The sequence below is a fragment of the Meles meles genome, chromosome 1 (assembly GCF_922984935.1).
Source record: "Meles meles chromosome 1, mMelMel3.1 paternal haplotype, whole genome shotgun sequence".
NCBI lineage: Eukaryota > Metazoa > Chordata > Mammalia > Carnivora > Mustelidae > Meles > Meles meles.
In genome coordinates this window covers 156767425-156786338 of record NC_060066.1, presented here as the reverse complement: position 1 = coordinate 156786338, position 18914 = coordinate 156767425, and the positions used below count along the sequence as shown (strand labels likewise).

Here is an 18914-nt window from a genome sequence, read left to right as displayed (position 1 = left end):
ATTAAAAAAAAAGAACTTATTTTATATATTTGTTTTAAATTTATTTATGTTAATGCAATGAACTTATAATTCATATAAAATATCATGCCACATAAATTGTTATTTCTTCATAAAATAGTTCAACTGTATACAATATAACATTTTTTCTTAATCAAAATTTATATAACTACATCATTATAATTTATGTAAATTTATGTCAAATTTTTTTCTCCATGCAAAATTAAATCTAAACTCTTCAACAATCTTTTTGTTTTAATTAATTTGACTGATGATAGCTATTTCCCTGTTTGACTCCCAACCTATTTGTTTATACCAAAATAAAATAATTTCAAATATATAATAAGTTGACTCTTCCATTAAGAAGATAATTTTTGTTAGCCTTTAATTTTAATTCTTTTTTGGTACTAAAGGTGATCAGCATCAATATTCCCATTTACTCTTAAAAGACGAGTTGAGGGAAACTGGAAGGGGAGATGAACCATGAGAGACTATGGACTCTGAAAAACAACCCGAGGGTTTTGAAGGGGCGGGGGGGGTGGGAGGTTGAGGAACCAGGTGGTGGGTAATAGGGAGGGCACGTACTGCATGGAGCACTGGGTGTGATGCCAAAACAATGAACACTGTTATGCTATAAATAAACAAATAAAAAATATATATATATATATATCAAACCTCTTCTATCGAATTTTTCTAAAGAATATAACTAAGATACGAATGTCACAATCTAATTTAACTTTTATAAATTAATTTTTATCCTAGAGTATGTCTCTAATTTACCAGGAATAACAAGTCAGTGGTTAAGAGTAATTCAAAGAAATGTAAAACAATCAAATAAACTATTTATTGAATGTCCCACTGAATGTCTGGTGACATATACTGCAGCATCAGAAAACAAAAGTTCTTTACCTTTAAAACCAAACTAAGGATCTGTTTCTTAAATCTCCAAGGCATGTAATATTAAGTACACCCACTCGGAACTTCTCAGATATTTGGAAAACCTCCAATGAGTTTCCTTCCTAGTTTTATGAGTTTTAAATTATTTTCATACCAGGCTATAGAAATCATAGGCATTATCATCATTATCATGACAACTATTCTTCACAATTCTCCCCCCCTTACGTGTATTTGGTTCCATGAGCCTGGAACTTAATTCTTCTTCCCCACTTGTGATATCCTATTTTATGAGCCTCTACTCAAAAAAAAAAAAAAAAAAAGGAAGGAAAAGCACTATAGCACATTTCACTCTAGAATTCAAATGATTTTACTTAATCAAATAAAAAAAAACCCACAAAATCTTATTTTTAGGTAGCATTACATTTTAAAAAAAAAACCACAGAATATAGTGGAGTTGAGGTATTTCATAAAACGTACATAAATAACTAAAATTCAAGGAAAGAACTGCTTATTTTCACTAAACTTATTTTGTTAAATCCAACATTAATGCAAGGTAACTAGGCTTACGAAGTCATAAAGGAAATAAATGTGCACAAACATATATATGTATAAATTTGGATACACAAATTTGGGAATATATATAAATATATCCATGTGTTTAAATTTTTGCTTTTAATATTTCAATTCTGAGCGATTAATAAAGGTTCCATGAAAAAATTAGCATAAAGCTAATTTTAGAAAATGATTAGAATTTGGAAATTACTGAAAAGCCATTTTGGAAAATCAATTGATAAGGAAAAGAAAGTCCCACAAAAGAGGAGGCAATAGCAAAAAAGCCCTATCTGAAATAAAGGATAATTCATGAAGTAAGTCCCTATGGCATGCTGGATCATATAGAAGTAAGCACATTACCAGAGAATCTTGATTTTGTCAAGCTGCTGTCAGCTAAACCCCAAAATCATTAATGAAGGTCTATTATAATGATAATTATAAAAATCCTAATAGCATTTATTTACTGTTTATTTTGTACCACACATGGTGCTATGGAATTTTCAAACTTTTTTTAATTCTTACAATGTATAGGTTGAATACTATCATTAAGCCATTTTATACAGACCTAATCTTAAGCAGTTTCCTAATTCAATTTTATTTAATGATTCAAAGAAATATGACACTATTTTTTAAGGGCCTAACCTAAATACACTTGGAGAGTAACTAGAAGTAGGAAAATGATGAGGATATTGAAAAGTTTAGGATGAATGTGAAAAAGCACAATATCCCTGTATTGGGGGAAAAAAGGTAAATAGAGATTTTAATGTAAATGAAGGAAATTAACAAGAATTTGCCTTTTAGTGATTTCCCTATATAAACATTAATCAATTGTATGCTACTTGAAAGTAAGTGATAAAGAAAAGTCTATACATTCCCTGCCAGAAACCAATTATGTATATCACATATAAAGGAAATTTTTAGAATACTCCAGGAAAAGTCAGAGAATCAGCTTATCAGTTGTTGAGATACAGAGAGAAGTGTCATCCTTTCCATTAAGGGTAGGAGGCTCAGAATAATTCAGGAAATGAAGTGGCAAAAGTACAGAAATGCTATTTAAATGAAGAATCATTTGCTGAGGAATTCTAAATTGTTAATCAGAGGACCAGGTGATAATTATGAAGTAGTGTTTATATATATTACCGTTCCAACCACCAAAAGCCATAATGAAAGTAAATCGAGAAAAGTGTAGGATTTTAGAAAAAAAAAAAACATAATGACAAGTAGGTTTTTATGCTAACAGAAGAAATTGTAAAGAGGAAAATATAACCTTCATGGACATTCAAAATATGTCAAAAACTGACAACAAATTTAGGAAGAAATCCACAAACAAAAGTATTCAAAAGAGAGCACAGTATGAAGGAGGGAAAATATCCCAGAAGAAAAAAATGAGTCCAAGAAATAGAAACAAGACGAATGAGACAGCCATCGTATGTTCTGGTTAAACTTACTTTTCAAAGTATCAGAAAGATGCCATGAATTTAAAATCAAGTGAGCCTCAGAATTATTGGGGAACAAATAGAATAGGGAGACACAACATAACACATAACAATTCCTTCAACTAGATAGTCTTGGCCATAAGTTATGGCTATATTGAGGGAAGCTTGAGGAAGAGAGAAAGAAAAGACATTGACACTGAGCACCAACTATGTGCAGAATTCTCTTTGCACACATTCATTGGCTTCTTACTAGGATTTACAGTAAGTACATGGGAAGTGATCAATAGTTCCATTTTACAGACTAGAGAACTGAGTCTCAGAAACTATTAGTCTCAGACTTAATAGCTGGTGAAGTAAAAGTTAAACCCAAGTTCTTTATATTACGCAACACTGTTAAAGGATACAGGTTGAACTATAACGTAAATTCAATGGAGGGGATCTTATCTCTTATAACTGTAGCTCAAACTCATGGGAAGTGTCTAGTGTCTGATGGGGATTCAAAAAATACATGCTCTAAACCACGTGAATGACTATCTGAAAGAACATGTTCCCTATGGAAAAAAACTATATGATTAGTAGGAAAAAATACAAAACAAATTCCTGATAGAAGAAGGAAAGATGAAGAGTCATTGAAAGTATATTTATTAAATATATTCTATGCAAATAGCAATACGCAAAGTTCTGTGAAGGATTTGCAATAATATAAGTAAATGATGTTAAATAAGACAGTAGCTGTTACATTTCTTCGCAGACTCAAACATTTAACAGTCTACCATAATGTAAAGCTGATGGAATAAACACTATAAAATGGAAATATGCAGAAATTCAGAATTCAGAGAAGGAAGAGTTAGAATGGGTCTGGAGAGGTTGAAAATGTTCTTGAATTATATAAGACAAAAATGGGACTTTATTTTGGGAAATCTTTGGATAGACAAAAAACAAGTCAATGTGAAACTCTCCTCTTGGGTGCACATTTTAAAATCTGCAGAAGGTGGCTACTAAAGCACAGTAAAGAGGATGCTTCAATTACCATCAGATTAAAAACAAGTTTTCATTCAATTAGACTATAAACTACATATACTCCTTCTTCTATTGGTTAGCAGAAAAAGGCAAACTATGTAGTTCCAATATGTTTCATTTTATCTACTGATTACAATTAACTACATGATTCAGTAACATGATTGACATGTTCAATGAAATTAGAATAAAAACATCCTTTAGAGGTCCTCAAATCTTTTTGATCTTCCCATCCACTTTGGGAAAAAATGGTGCTCAACACCTCGGGCTGCCTAACACTTTTCAAGGGAGGGTTTGAAAACCACCTGGTACAGCTGTTTGGAGTTATGCCACAATGAATATTTCAATGATTTAATTGGAAAGTTGGAATAATACAGCAAGGAACTACTGCTTCTTCTTTTTGTCAAAATGCTCCAAGAAATATCACAACTTCTAAAAAAAGATGAGCATGGGTCTTGGAGACACACACACCTAGGATCTGTATTAAAGTTAAAAATTAAATAAATACAAAAAAATTAAACAAATACAAAAATAAAATTATTCATCTATGAATTTGTTTCATCACTTACAAAGTAGAAAGATTATAGGCTGTTATGAGGATTCAAAAAAGTAGGCAATGGATAATGCCTAACTTTAAATGATAGTCAAAAGCTGTTCATTTTTTGGGGCGCCTGGGTGGCTCAGTGTGTTAAGCCTCTGCCTTCGACTCAGGTCATGATCTCAGGATCCTGGGATCGAGCCCCGCATCGGGCTCTCTGCTCAGCGGGGAGCCTGCTTCCTCCTCTCTCTCTGCCTGCCTCTCTGCTTACTCGTGGTCTCTCTCTGTCAAATAAATAAATCTTTAAAAAAAAAAAAAAAAAAAAAGCTGTTCATTTTTTTCTCTTGTATTATCAGTAGCTTCTAATAATTAGGGATGAAATCATTATTGGATGAGAGATTTTATTTCATAATATTTATAGTTTTAAGAATTCATTCTTTTCCAATCTAATAAATGCTTGACTATGTAATATATGCTATGTATTTAATCTCATTTAAAATAACCTCACATTTTTCCTCAAACATATAACACACCTTGATTTTTTTTTAATCATTACTGACTTAACAGTAGGTAAAATATAGCTGGTGCTTAACAAATCTTTAGTAACTGAATAAGCAATAAATTTATCAACCATTTTGATCTTTTTCTTAGGGAGAGACACAAGATAGAAGAAATGCCATGGGATAAAAGGACCTAGATTTCAATTCTGGCTCAGCTGCTACCCATTTTACTTGGGGCAGGTTAACTCATTTTTCTAAGCCTGAATTTACTTGGCAATAAAACTGGGAAAGCAGTAACTTACTGCATATGGTTGAGAAAGTCGTCATATAGACACACTCAGTGACTGTTAGTTGAATCTGAATCATGATGATGATGGCGTCGTCATGATTATGAACCTAAATCATTCTGCTGTGCATTTGGCAAATATGCAAAATTAAAGCAAGCATTCATATTTTCTGAGCTTCTCCTGAGTTTATTGTGTATGGATAAAATGGTGATATATATGGAAAGTTCTTGCCCATACAGATTGCTTCTGAACTGTGATGCCTTCAGCATGCATACAGATGACCTAAAAAATCATAAGAGCATATTTAATCCTGAATAATTATTTGCTACCCCAACCAGTTGACTTTTTTTTATTCTCGCTCTCCTATTGACTACTCCAATGTTGTCACCAATTATCACTTCTTTTCTCCTAAACTTTCACAAATGTTAATCTTCACCCTCTAACTATTCCACTCTCATCACATGTACTTTCTAACCTTTCATTTCTTCTTTCTGTCTCTTTTCATTCCTTCCTCTGTTCTCAGCGTCACATGTGACCACCCAATTACAGTGATCTCTTCCTGCCATTAAGTGAGTCAAATTACCATCAGTCTGTTGAGTATAAAATTTGTGGTTTCTCTGTTATCGAGTGCTCTGGGTCTGCACCCTGATAATTGGGAAGCCTCTTTTGGTATGCTTCTACTTCCAGATTTGAGTTACTGCATTTGGTTAGGGGGCTCAACAACAAAAATACAAGTATGTCCATTAAACAGAATCTCTAAAATACAAAATGTCAAGAGTTTAGCTAAACCACTCCAGGCTATCCCTGCCTGCACATCCATTCCATGAGGCCAAGTGGCACTCAGGAATCTTGAACTGACTGACATTAGCTCCTTCACTCACACATCTCCAGAAGAGTTATAAGCAAATCCAAGTTCCTGATATGACTTACCCAGCAGTCCCTGTGAGCAACAATCTCTTCCTGTCTCCCCTTGTGTATCTTCCCCTTCTGGGAGCCTAAGATAAAACTCTGCTCTTTTTGGTTAGAATTGACCAATAGGCTCTGAACCAAGGAACCCCCAAACACTCCACACACTCCACCCATTGACCCTCATAAAGGCATGTACTCCAGGTGTGACTGATGTCTTTGCCTGGACTTCCCATGTGGCCCCTGGATGGTGCCATGTGTCTCCTCCAGGACCTGTGAGTAACAAACTCCTCTATTTCCATTTCTCCTTGTTTTTTGTTTGTTTGTTTGTTTGTTTGTTCAACCACAGATCACTACCTGATATCCTGGTGTTCTATTTAACAAATACTATTTTAACAAAATTACAGCAAAAATATACGTTCAACAGATATTGTAAGATTGGTTCACAAATAATTGAAGCAATGATTTAAAAATCATATCGTAAACATTGCCATAAATTTCAGATTAAGATTAAGAGAAGAAAAGCAACATAAAATTATTTGCTAATATAAATTTAGTGCTTACTATGTGATAAGTATACTGTGGTAACATTTTACATGTATTATCTCATGTTATCCATGTAGTTCTGTTAGGAACATACTAATCGAGAATAAGGCATTTGTTCAAGGTCATGTAGCTAGTTAGTAATTAGAGAAGTAGGAATTCAAATTCTCATCACTCCCAGTCTCAACATGTCAAAGCATGACAGGTTTCAATGCAACTAAACAATTATAAAAGAAGATAAACTTTGTACATAAGCAAAAATAACTTTTTATATCTATTATTTCACATTAATGATACATGAGAAAAAAAACTGATCAGTGAAATATGCTCAATAAGATAGGGGAGCAATTATTCAAAGATTTATATATAATTTCCTGTTGTGAAAATACTCCAAAAAATTAGCTCCTGACCCCACCGCAGGCCAAAGTCCAAAGTTACTAGCTATCTTTTAAAGTAAACATAAATGAACTAGTAACTTGGAAGGAAGACATATATTTGAATGCAAAATATAATTTTAGAACTTCAGTTTGTATAACATACATTACTTCATCATGGGAAAGGTGTAGATTTGGGATTATTCCAATTATTTAATGAATTATATGAAATGAAATTTATTCATTTTCATGGGAATTAGTTTATTATATTCTTTTAAATACAAATATTATTTTATTATTAATTCATTTTTATTGTAATATCATACAAATTATGGGCTTAATTTTGTCATCCCAATGATGTGAAGTTTTAGGTAATTTGATCAGAAGTCACTCACATAACTAACACAATTCCCCCCCTGCATCCCTCTTTTCCTCCCCTTGCCCCTTCTTCTTTCTCACCTTCAATTCCTTCATACAACATTCAGATTTTGAGCACTAAAAATTGTGTTGAGCAATGTTAGGCAGTAGAGATGCCATCAATCCCACTGACCAATTACAAGATATTAATCGAAAACAGGTTGCTTATAAACCAAACATATCTAAAGATGTTCTTCTATAAGAAATATGTTATCTGTAAGATTAAGAAAACATTATGATTCCTTTGATTTATTCATTTAATATCTCAATACGATAGTATATAATGTTATTGCAGAGAATATACAAACAATACTCTTGCTTTCTGATTACAGCAATTCTGTTCTCAATGTCTCTTAAATCCTTTTAATATCTCTAAATTTAATTCAGTTGCATGAGGGGAAAGGGGTTTCTGAAGACAAATGAACACATTTTTCCCATGGCCCTTTTAAATCACCCAAAACCTTTCACTACTTTATGGCAATAGCTATAGCTTTAAAGAAACCCTATCTTCTAGCATCAGCTTGGGCACTGGACCTGTGTCCAAACAACTTAGTGAAATTCACCAAAGGACAATTTAGTTCTGGACCAAAAAGGGTTATAAACATCTTCCTTAAATTGAACAAATTACCAGCTATCTGGAAAGTATAATGCACTGGCTACTGTTCAAAAGAACAACACTTAATGCTGGCAACACCACCAAATTCCTCCTTTCCTATATTCCCCTTTTCCTAGAGAAAGTGATTAAAAGGCCAATTCCCATGCCAACTGGTTGCATAAGAGCATAAAAAGTCCTCTGTCAGGATTCAGAACTTGATATGGCTTAGAAACCACTATGCTAATAGATAACCTCTCCAACATTATAAATCAAAGCCATATGACCACATTAAAATTCTATCTGCTAGTATCAATACCCTGTGGTTTATAAAGTACTGTTGACCTACCTCTGGGAGATGGTTGGAATGAAACAAAAGTTCTGCTCAGGTTTGGGGCATATAGTTACTCTTCAAATGAGAGTTATTTGTCCGTAGCAAATAGCCATTTCTCTCTACCTCTGTATCTTTATTGATTTGATTTAATTGAAATCTTAGGAAAAAGCAAGAGGTTCATGAGTTCAGGTAGAAACAAAAAATGTTAGAGGCCACAATAGACATATAACTATTTTGAACTGTTCCTCTTATTTGATTAGAACTGCAAATGGAAAAAGCCTTACTATATAACTTAAAATCTTTGATGTTCTCAAAATTATAACTATAACTTAAACTCTTACAACCATACCACTGCTGAAACTTACCCTGCTGAAACCCTCAGTAAGCAAAACATCTAAAATCTTGACACAGCCTGTGTATGCATGCACACACACACACACGTAGAAGTTCTATCAAACAGTGCTTACCTTTACTACACATAGCACCTACCACTCTGCTTAGTACATTTAATTAAAAAAAAATACCTTTAGTATCCAGTACATTTCCTCAAAACCCACCAGTAGGCTGTGTCTTACACTGAATGATTTCAATGTATCTGTCTTCACCCACTGGGATTTCTGCAGGAATCATTTAAGACAGAGACTTGTGATATATAGGGATTCAATATACTTAATCACTATATACTTATATACTTACACTTATATAGTGATTATACTTATATAATATACTTAATCACTATAAATATGCAGACCCAACACAGTATTAAATATACTACACTTATTAAAATGTGAAATAATTAATAAACTAAAGCACAAACACATTTATCCCCTCATATATCCTTCTATGGAGTCATTAATTTAAAAAATCATAGATGCTAGCCTGATATACATAAGGTTTGGTGTTAAGGCCCTAGAAAGAGATGAACAAGAGTCATAGTGCTTACACACCCAGCTGGTTTGTCAATTAAAATGGACACAGCAGAGAACAGAAAGTACACTTTAACAAAACACCAAAGAATTTTTTGGTATTATTAAATTTCTTCACTATCTTCCAAATGATATTACATTTTTAGATACATGGGACTAATTAAAACCCGATTTGATAACGAGTATGACCATGTACGAAAATCCTAAATTTTACTTCTAGGAGATGGGAAGTTCTTATTTCCACTGGTACATGTGAAACACATAAAATACCTGAGAAAAGAGCATGTGACCAAATTTAAAAATCCCTCTACAAAAGCAACAAGGCAGGTAATACGATGCATCTAGGAAAGAAAGAGCAATAGATTTTATTTTCTTTTATACATGGAAAGCATCTATGACACTCTATAATGGATCAGCCAACCTTTGAAAAGGATGGCATGGCAGAGATCAATAAGTCCAGCTTCCCTTCCAATTCAGAAATCCTCTCTTGAACATCCTTGAGAGAGGTTCACTTCATTAATGATGGTTTTTAAATTACCATCTTTCTTGCAAAAGCATGGAGGAATACACCAAAAGTAGACTACACCTACACAGTGCCTTTATAAAGTATTTTGAAGAAGTTAAAGGAAGGATGCCAAATGATCTAATACTCAGTTAAAAGGGGAGGAAAAAAACAAAAAAACAAAACCAAAAAAAACTTATTAATGAATCTTCCCTCAGCTCTTCTACGTACATTACACGATATCTACAATGTCTTAATTTATGTTATGTTGAATACGATATACAAGTGATTTAACTTCTAATCAAAAGATTCAAATGGCTTGAGAGACTAATTCCTACTGTGGTCAAACACCAGAATCATGGGCATTGTTATGACCATACACTTCATAAGAAACTGGAAATTTTGATTAGTTCCTCAGGTATTAAGCTACATAAAAGAAAGGCCTTTAATTCCTATTGATTTCAATATCAACTCGGTAGGAATTATCTCAGCATTTTGATCCCATATCCACAAACAGTTTAGCCCTCCTTTACTTTTGCTCAGGTTAAAAAAAAAAAAAAGATATGGAATTACTGAGTGTTGGCAATATTTATTAATCAATGTCTTTATTTTCCCACCTTAGCAACATTATTTCCTCAAACATTATTAATCAGCGTATATTTAATTAAATATTTACAGATTTGGTTTATTATTCTCATTATGATCTAGGTGTGGGAAAATAAATCCATCTTTCTTCTTTGTAATATGCCCCAATGTCATTATGGTTTAACTTCTATGCATGTCTCCCACAACAGCTATTATACCCAGTGCTGGTAAGCAACATTTATGGTGCCATGGGCAAAGCAGTCATTTAATCAAATATAATTAAAATCACTGAAATTATTACCTTTCACTATATATCAATCAAGTTTCCACCAGCAAAACTTAAAACATTCTGGACATTTAAAACAGGGAATGTAATGAAATAAATTGATTGCAAAGTGTGTAGAAAAGCTGAGAAGCTGTATAGATAATGGTAGGACAACCCATGAGTTCAAACAGCAGGAAGCCACTACTCTTCCTAGGAGAGAAGAACAAAGAGATGAGAGTGTAAACAGAAGCCCAAGAGCCAGTTACCTGGTAGATGATGGAGAATGGAGGTCCCACTGGGAGATGGGAGACACTCCCATCTGGACTGGACACTGTCCAAAGCCATGAAGAAGGGGAGAAACACTGTGGAGTCTGACTCATCATATATCCTCCCTTCTTCCAAAATTACCCTCCATTGGGCAACTGCACGACATGACAACAGATGATGAAGGCTATCTGGGAAGTGCAGGCTCAGGGATTAGCTCTGCCATCTATCTCCACTAGCACAGGGTACAGAATGAAAGCTGGACTCTTCAATCAGTCCAGAATGGTCACAAACAAGGTGTGAACCTTTCCCTAAGTTCTCTAGAAGTCAGGTATTACAGAATTAACCTATTCCATGGAGCTGTTCAATTGCAAAGCCAATCTACTGAAAATAAGTACTTCATTAACAAGAATGTGTTCAAAGATTTACACAATCACATAGGTTTATCAACTCTTCTACACAAAAAAGGCTAGGCAAAATAAATTTATCTAGAAAACTTTAAAATAACGACACTGTCCTTTAACATAACAGATATACCAAGTAATGTCATGCTAATTGAACAGCATTGAAAATCACTACAGATAATGGTGTATTTATTCAGTACTCTAGAACACATTTTTTTTCCTAAATGACACACTAGGATAATCTATTTCCCTTTCTTTTTTGAAGAAGGGGAAAAAATTCAGAATTTTAAATATATTTGTCCAACACTACTGAATAAGCATTTAGGTCTTTAAATAATGCTTTAATGCTCTAAATTGAAAATGCTTATATAGTTAAACAATGTATTTGAAATATGTATTGCATCAATGTGTAAGAATGACTCAACAGACAATGTGAGACAATCTGATGATACCTAAAAGGACAGCACAATTGATTTCTACTGCTATAGGTAATTGTGCAGTCTCATAAATAAATCCTTTACTTTCTTATAACCAATAGCAAGCATTTCAAAACAAAACTCATTAATGTAGCCTAATCAAAATGCCAATGTTTTGGACAAATAGTTCTGAAAAGTGATAAATACTCATCATATCCACTTATAAATCTACTTGTGAAAGTTTTGTGGCTTCCAACAAAAATATCTTCTGTGGAAATGTGCTCTATGTTCTCTGTTGTAAGCAAAAATCATCCCTCTTATTACAATATTATATTGGGATTTCATATATAACTTCCATTCAAAAGTACAATATTAAAATGACCGAGCTGTGTTCAACTTTGCTAAGGTAAAAGAAGATATCACATTTAAGAAAAGAATCTCTTCCTTTCTTTGATTAAAGCATGACAAGTAGAGAAAAGGATTTTTTGAATTCATATCAGGAAGGCGGCTTAAAATGTACAAAAATCATATATATGAGCTGAGGTAGAATCAGACTGAAAGAATTAGCTTAAAAATGACATGTGTTTTAAAAATGTTCAGTCACTAAGAGGATATAAATGAGGATGCTCCTTGTATTGTTTCCAAAGAATATTAAACATTTTGGACATGTTAACATAACTGTGTTTGTTCATATGGTAAGAATAAAAAACTGATTCACATTAAAGTGACTGCAAAACTATATTTTAAAAATCATCTAAAATTTACATATTGATCCAGAGTCCTGTTATGTTTCCCCTGATTCTCCAGGTCTAGAAATAGAGGGTCCTAAAAGGTGACCAATGCAGTTCTAGCATCTTCTGGTCTTTGCTATGTCACACCACGAAACATTAACTCCTATCTTCCGTGTACTACAAAATGCAATTTGAAGAATGGAGAAAAAGTTAATTTCTCCATAGGCAGATTAACAAATTTTGTTAGGTATAAACTACTAATATGAATTAAACATAGAGGAACTGAAGTCAATATTTAATAAGTTAATGAAAACATTTTGTGTTTGTAGCAAATTACAATGTATTCTAAGACATATATGCATGTACTGAAATCGAAAGTTTAAGTAAAGGCAGTACCAAAGGTTCTGTATTGAATAGATGCATCATTAAAACTCTATTAGGAAGGTCCAAATAACTCAAGTGAATCCTTCAGAGATTTATCAGTGAATAACATTATTACGAGTAAGGGAAATTTTGACACTCACTAACTTTAAAAGCAAAATTTAAATGATAAGAATGCTGTAGTTATTAAAGGAAGTTTCATTATAAGTCCACTATTTAAGCTAAACAGAGAAGATGATTTGTAAAATGATAGTTATAGTTAGTGGTTCACAGAATGATTTCCCTGTTATATTATAATGCCACTTAAGGAAAGTTTTGTTTTCCCTGATTTTTTTTTTTTTCTCTAAAACAGACATTCTGGCATTTAGGAGATAGAAATGTATCATTTGACCTTTACACTTTTATTTCATTAATGCAACCACAAGCAACAGAGTCACTGACTGACATGTTTGCACTTTCAGGCCTTTAGCTCTTTAAGTTATTTGATAACTGTTATGCCACTATTTGTTCTTTCTTAGAGACACTTTGAGGAATGTGTTACATTAAAAACAGAGCATATTGGGTAAAGCTTAATAAATGATATCACGTAATTTTAGTAAAGTGTTCTCTTGAGCACTAGATTTTTGTACTTTGATGGGAGGGGCTGTATGTTTGAAGGCAAATTTTGTTTTGTTTTGTTTCCTAATGAATTAGAGAGCAACATCAAATATGATTCTAAATCTCCAATGTAAAAATGTAAAATATAACTGTGATGTTACTTTTGATGAAAAATGTGACACCTGACTTACATACTCAATTGACAGTCCTTACGCTCTGTCTGTATTGGTGCGAACAGAGCAAATACTAGATGCAGAAGGAAGAGTCAAGAAAAATAACTGATAGAATTGAACAATTTTTAACAGAGAGAGAATTTCTTATAAACACATATATTAAAATAGTTTTAAAAAACCTACAGACAATGTAAAAAGGTAAAAAGTCAGATACTCCCTAGAGAATTATAGAATTACTATAAGCGAATTACTTTGGGTAAAAAGTAATGTAGATCAGACTTCTGTTCCATATGACAAGAAACTATTGTGGTTATTGAAAAAATAAACACTAATTGGTAGAAACATCACTTAAAAGAGACAGAGATTTTTATTCTTTTTAAAAAGTTTAAGAGTCAAAGTTCCCTCATTAAAATATTACAAAAGTCAGGATAGAGCATCTCAAAGGATGTGTTACAGTGTACATAAGTAAACAAGGACTGTACCAAAGCAACAACACTGGAAGGATACTGCCCCAACTAGCTAGAGAAGCTTCAGTAGTCTAACCAATGAGAGAACTAAACCTAGGTCTCCTAGAAGCAGAATGTAGTTTCAGATATTTTAATTAGCTATAGCAGGTATTAGATTCATTAGAAACAAAATGCCAAGATATATCATCCAAGACAAGTGGTGTAACAAACCCTTTAGGTTGAAAATGTTCGTGCTCATTACAAATAAGCAATATGCTGCCTCACACACATAGATTGCAGCTCCCATGATCTGTGTTTGCAGCCTTTCAAGGTAGTGTTTCATGCTCACCACTGTTGTTCAAACTTCCTGAACAAACTTAATATAAAGAACATAAATGGGGTTTTATTTATATCCTCTATGCGACATAGAGTTCATAGCTTTCACCAGCAACAAAAAGGTATTTACTAAGTGAAAACAGATTATATGTTACTTTTGTATACATTCAGTGGCATTCTGTATTTACAGTATCATAGATAGCATATTACGAAAGCATATTAGTCTTTAATGTATATCAGAAATTATAATAGTATTCCAAGTGAATTTGGAGTCCTAAGCATGTTTCAAAAGGTATAAAACATATACCACACCCAGATCCCAGATCGTTAAATTTAAGATATGTTGCACAATTCAAACAGAAACCTTTCCCACTCTCTGTCACCTTAGACATGCTGTGTATACTGATTTTGTGCATCCACACTTCCAAGCCAACTACCACCCAGTGGAGAGAAAGGAGATCTTCCAGGGAGATTTGAAGTGTACGTCAGCTGGGGTGTCAGGGGGAGAAGGTAGGGAGATGGGAAATGAAGGAATAAGAGTGTTTAGCCTTGTTTAGATCTAAGCACTGCTGATCATAAATTCATATTTTCACAAGAGGAAAAAAAGAAAAAACGTGTTTCCAGAAGCTCACTTTACAGTGTTGCTCAGGGGTAAAATCAGGCTGTGGATGTTCACTAATGACAAAACATTTCAGTGCTCAAGCTTAGGGAAAAGAAAAGAGGAAGGGAGAGTAAGAAAAAGAAGTAAAACTGAACATGAAGGAGGGAGGAAGGAGAGGAGGAAGAAGGGATCAAGAGAAACAGAGATGGGGGGGCATGTGTACACATGTGTGAGTGACAGTGTGTGGAAGAGTGAAGGAGTGTGTGCCTTTTAGACAGTGAAAGAGAATGTGAATATGAAAGTGGTTGTTAGAGCATGGAAGTGCCAGTGCGTGTGAGGATGTGAAAGAGAGTATGGGAGTTGAGTGTGTTGAAGGCAAAGAGATTTGTGAGTGTGAGAAAATGGTACTGGAAGGGTTCAGAGGGAACATGCATGTGTGTGTGTGACAGTGATGGGAAAGGATATGGGGAGAGGGCTGGGAAATTTGACTCAAAAAAGGGAAGACAAGATCACAGAATAGGGACATGAACGAGGAAGAGAAAAAAGGAATGAGGAGAGGTGACAAGTGGAGGAAAGGGGGAGCTAAACAGGATCAGAAATCAGAGTGGTGAAGATAAACAGGAGAATAGAAAAGGCAGGAAAGATTACAGAGAAAACAGAAAAAGGATGAAAACAGGCAATAGAGGGAAAGGAGAGTAAGAAGGAACTGGGAAAACAGGAAAAGAAAATGAGGAGGGGAAAGATGAGGGGAGGAAATAATCAGTGGAAGGAAAGAAAGCTGAAGACAGAGAAATTGAGCCTAAGTGTCCAAGTGAAAGGGAAAATAAATGGGATCAGGGAGCCAGCAGTTTGCAAAAAGTCGCTTAGGCTAGAGTAAAATAGAAACAAACCTGATAAACTTGTCAGAGTACCCCATGACAATAAAACACAGACCTTGTGAATTGAGTTTCAAAGTGGCACCTGCCCCTCCTAAACCTCACTCTTCACTCATCCCCGCACTACTTGGCGTTCCGGCAAAGTGCTTTAGCATCATGCGTCCAGCTTGCTACCTGCCCCAGCGTGAAGGGGCCAGGCTCCAGGCAGATCCAGCACCTGGATTTCTTGAGGTGTGTGTGTGTGCGTGCGTGTGTATGTGTGTGTGTGTGTGTGTGTGTGTGTGTGTTTATGGTGATCACCATCAGCATTATTACTCAGTGTTTAAAAAAAAAAAAGGCAAGAAGCGTGGAAAGAAAGACAGAAAGAAAGACTGAGACAAGTACGAAAAGCACGCCGTTCCTCCTACCTAAGCACCGCCGTGTCCCCTTTTCTGACCATCATGTTGTCCACGGCCGCCCAGGGGAAGTCCACACTCTGTCCAGCCGGGAGGCAGGAGGGTAGCAGGCAGCACAGGCTGAGGAGCACCGCCGCCAGCCACTGGTTCGAGCAACAAGCACCCTGCACCAACAGCATCATGTCCATCCCTGCTAGGGCTGCTCACTCTCCAGCAGCTTTCAGCTCGCACTCCCCCACCCCCTGGTGCTGGCGAGTCTTCCCGGGAACCAGGCGGCGCGCCACAGGATTTTTTTTTTTCTTTTTCTCCCCTTTTTTCTTTTTTTCCCCCTTTTTTTGTGTTTTTTTTTGGGGGGGGGCTGGGGTGGGTGGGTGGGTTTCTTTTCTTTCTTTCTTTTTTCTTTCCCTTCTAGTTGTTGGCTGTTGTTTCTCTGTCTTTCTCTCTCTTTTTTTTCCTCCCCTCCTCCTTCTCTTCGCTTTCCCTCCCTCCCTCCCCTCCCACCCCCTGGCACCACACTACACCTCCTCTCGGTTGCGTTTGGCCGAGTCCGGAGTGAGTCTAATTCTCGGGCGGCTCGCACACCATCTAGCGAGGAGGCGAGCGCGCCGGCGAGTGAGGGAGGAGGCGCGGCGGTGGCGGAGGCAGGGCGAGCGGCGGCGGCGGGCGGCTGCAATCGCAGCAGCGGCAGCAGAAGCAGCGCGGGGCGCAGCGGCGGCCGCTGGCCCCCGGGCTCGCGCGCGTTGCCAAGCGGCCGTTTCCTTAGCAACCCCGCCCGGGGACTGGGGATGCAGCAGGGAGGGGGGCGGCGGGAAATGGGGGGGGGGGGGAGAAAGAAAGAAAAGAAAGAAAACGGGGGGGAAAAATCCAGAGGAGGAGGTATATCACAATTATGCAAAGTGAGGGGAGAAGAGAGACAAGTCTTAGACAAAATGCTTCCCTTCTTGTCATGTGCACTAGGGTGATGTTTCGCTAGAAAAGTCGTGTGTCGGTGCTGAGGTGGAGAGCCGAGGGGCGCTTTGCTTTCCCTCTCTGGAGCGTTTTACCTCTTGAGACACCGTAACTTTAAAGTCCTCCAAGTTGTAGTCGGCGCCATCATGACGCCAGGGACTGGGAGATTTTGTTGCTTATTTAATTTTTTCCAGTCTCTCCTGGGCGACCGCGCTACAGCCGACAAGTTGGCTACAATTGGCCAACTAGTTCACTCTTTACCTCTTTTCGGAAATAGGTAGGGACGGTGGCGGGGGTGCTGCTTTTTGAGGGCACGGTGCATGCGAGGCCTTGCGGTGAAGAAGCTGGTGGATTTATTGGGTCAGTCAATACGGATGGGAGGGCGCCCGCTACCCGCCCCCCAGCCCTGTGTGTGCTGACACTAAATAGTGCGTATGTGTGTGAGGGATGGTCGAAGTAGAGGGTGTGTGTGGATGTGTTGTGAGTGTGTAGTGTGCGTGTGCCCGGGCTCGTGCGCGCGCGGCACGCAGGCGCGGTGGGAGGGACGGGGCGGGTCATGGCTGGACGCAGTCGGGAAGAGACTGCAATCAAGTGTTTTAATTGTGTAGAGCCAGGCAGTCCTGTTATGTAAGAGGCAGGTTAACCCGTTTGAGCCTATCAGGCACAATGATCCGCGCACCCGAACCTAGGCAGGACTGAGTTTTCGGGTTTCACGAGTCCTGGGGTTATATTGTTTCAGCAGCCTCCAAACCAGGTTGGACAGATTTCCTCCTCTGCAGCGCAGAGAAGCTCCCCCTGCCTCCCAAGCCGCAGCCTCTTCAGCGCTCGCCCCGCCGCTGGGAGCCGCTGTCCTGGCCTAAGGCAGAGCCGGGTGCCGGCTGGGAGAGGGGCCGCCCCCCTACCCTTTCCTACTTCTTCCCTTCTTAAACTCGTTTCCAGATTGAAGACCCTTTAGCTATTCCGGGCCATTTGCAGATCAATGCGAGAACCGAGGCTGGAGTCAATAGCAGTTACGCCAATCAATCTTGTTCAGTGAGGAGTTTGGGAAGCAGAGCGAGGAAGTGGAGAGAAACAAGTAATTAAAAAATATGCTCACTACCACCACCACCACCTCCTTCACCCCCCTTAAGCAGTCTTTGACGATTTTCTTCGCCTTGACTCCAGTCCTCCTTCCCTTGAAGGAAATAAATAAAGCAAAACAGCACATCTCTAACTCGTTTTCCATAATGCTAGCAGGATCCTTTGGCAAAGCGCACAGAAGCAATAATCTCTGCAGGGGTCAGCATCCGGCTGCCTCCCCAGACTGAGCTCTTTACGAGGCAGGCAGGGAGTCGTTTTGCTTCGCGGCATCGGTGCTCAGGGTGATTTTTATCGCAGTGCATGAGGATATATGGGGAAAATGGGGAAAGGGAAGTGTTCCCATCACCTGTGACCACCCAGACTGACTGCTCCAAGAGCCCCTAACTAGCATCACCTCCCCGCTGAACTGACACTCCAGTGCTAGGCAATTAACCGAGGCGCTTGCGGCAGGAGTTACTGATGTTATTAGTATTCAAGCTTAACTCTCAAACCCGGCTCAGAAATTGAGAGTGCAATAGTATTCAACCGCATTTTGAGACATCAATAAAATGTTAGTCATTTGCGGATGAATGAAAACATTTTCTTTACCGTCTGGAATG

General features: G+C 37.0%; 1 protein-coding gene across 1 annotated transcript in view; it reads right to left on the bottom strand.

Moving 5' to 3' along the window:
- NEGR1 (neuronal growth regulator 1) overlaps window positions 1-16644 on the bottom strand; it is an 888884-nt gene extending 872240 nt beyond the window's left edge. Inside the window, exon 1 of the mRNA XM_045978404.1 lies at window positions 16300-16644. Coding sequence (XP_045834360.1) covers window positions 16300-16475 — 176 coding nt within the window. The 5' untranslated portion in view covers window positions 16476-16644. The remainder of the gene's footprint in view (window positions 1-16299) is intronic.
- Window positions 16645-18914: the final 2270 nt, after the last annotated feature.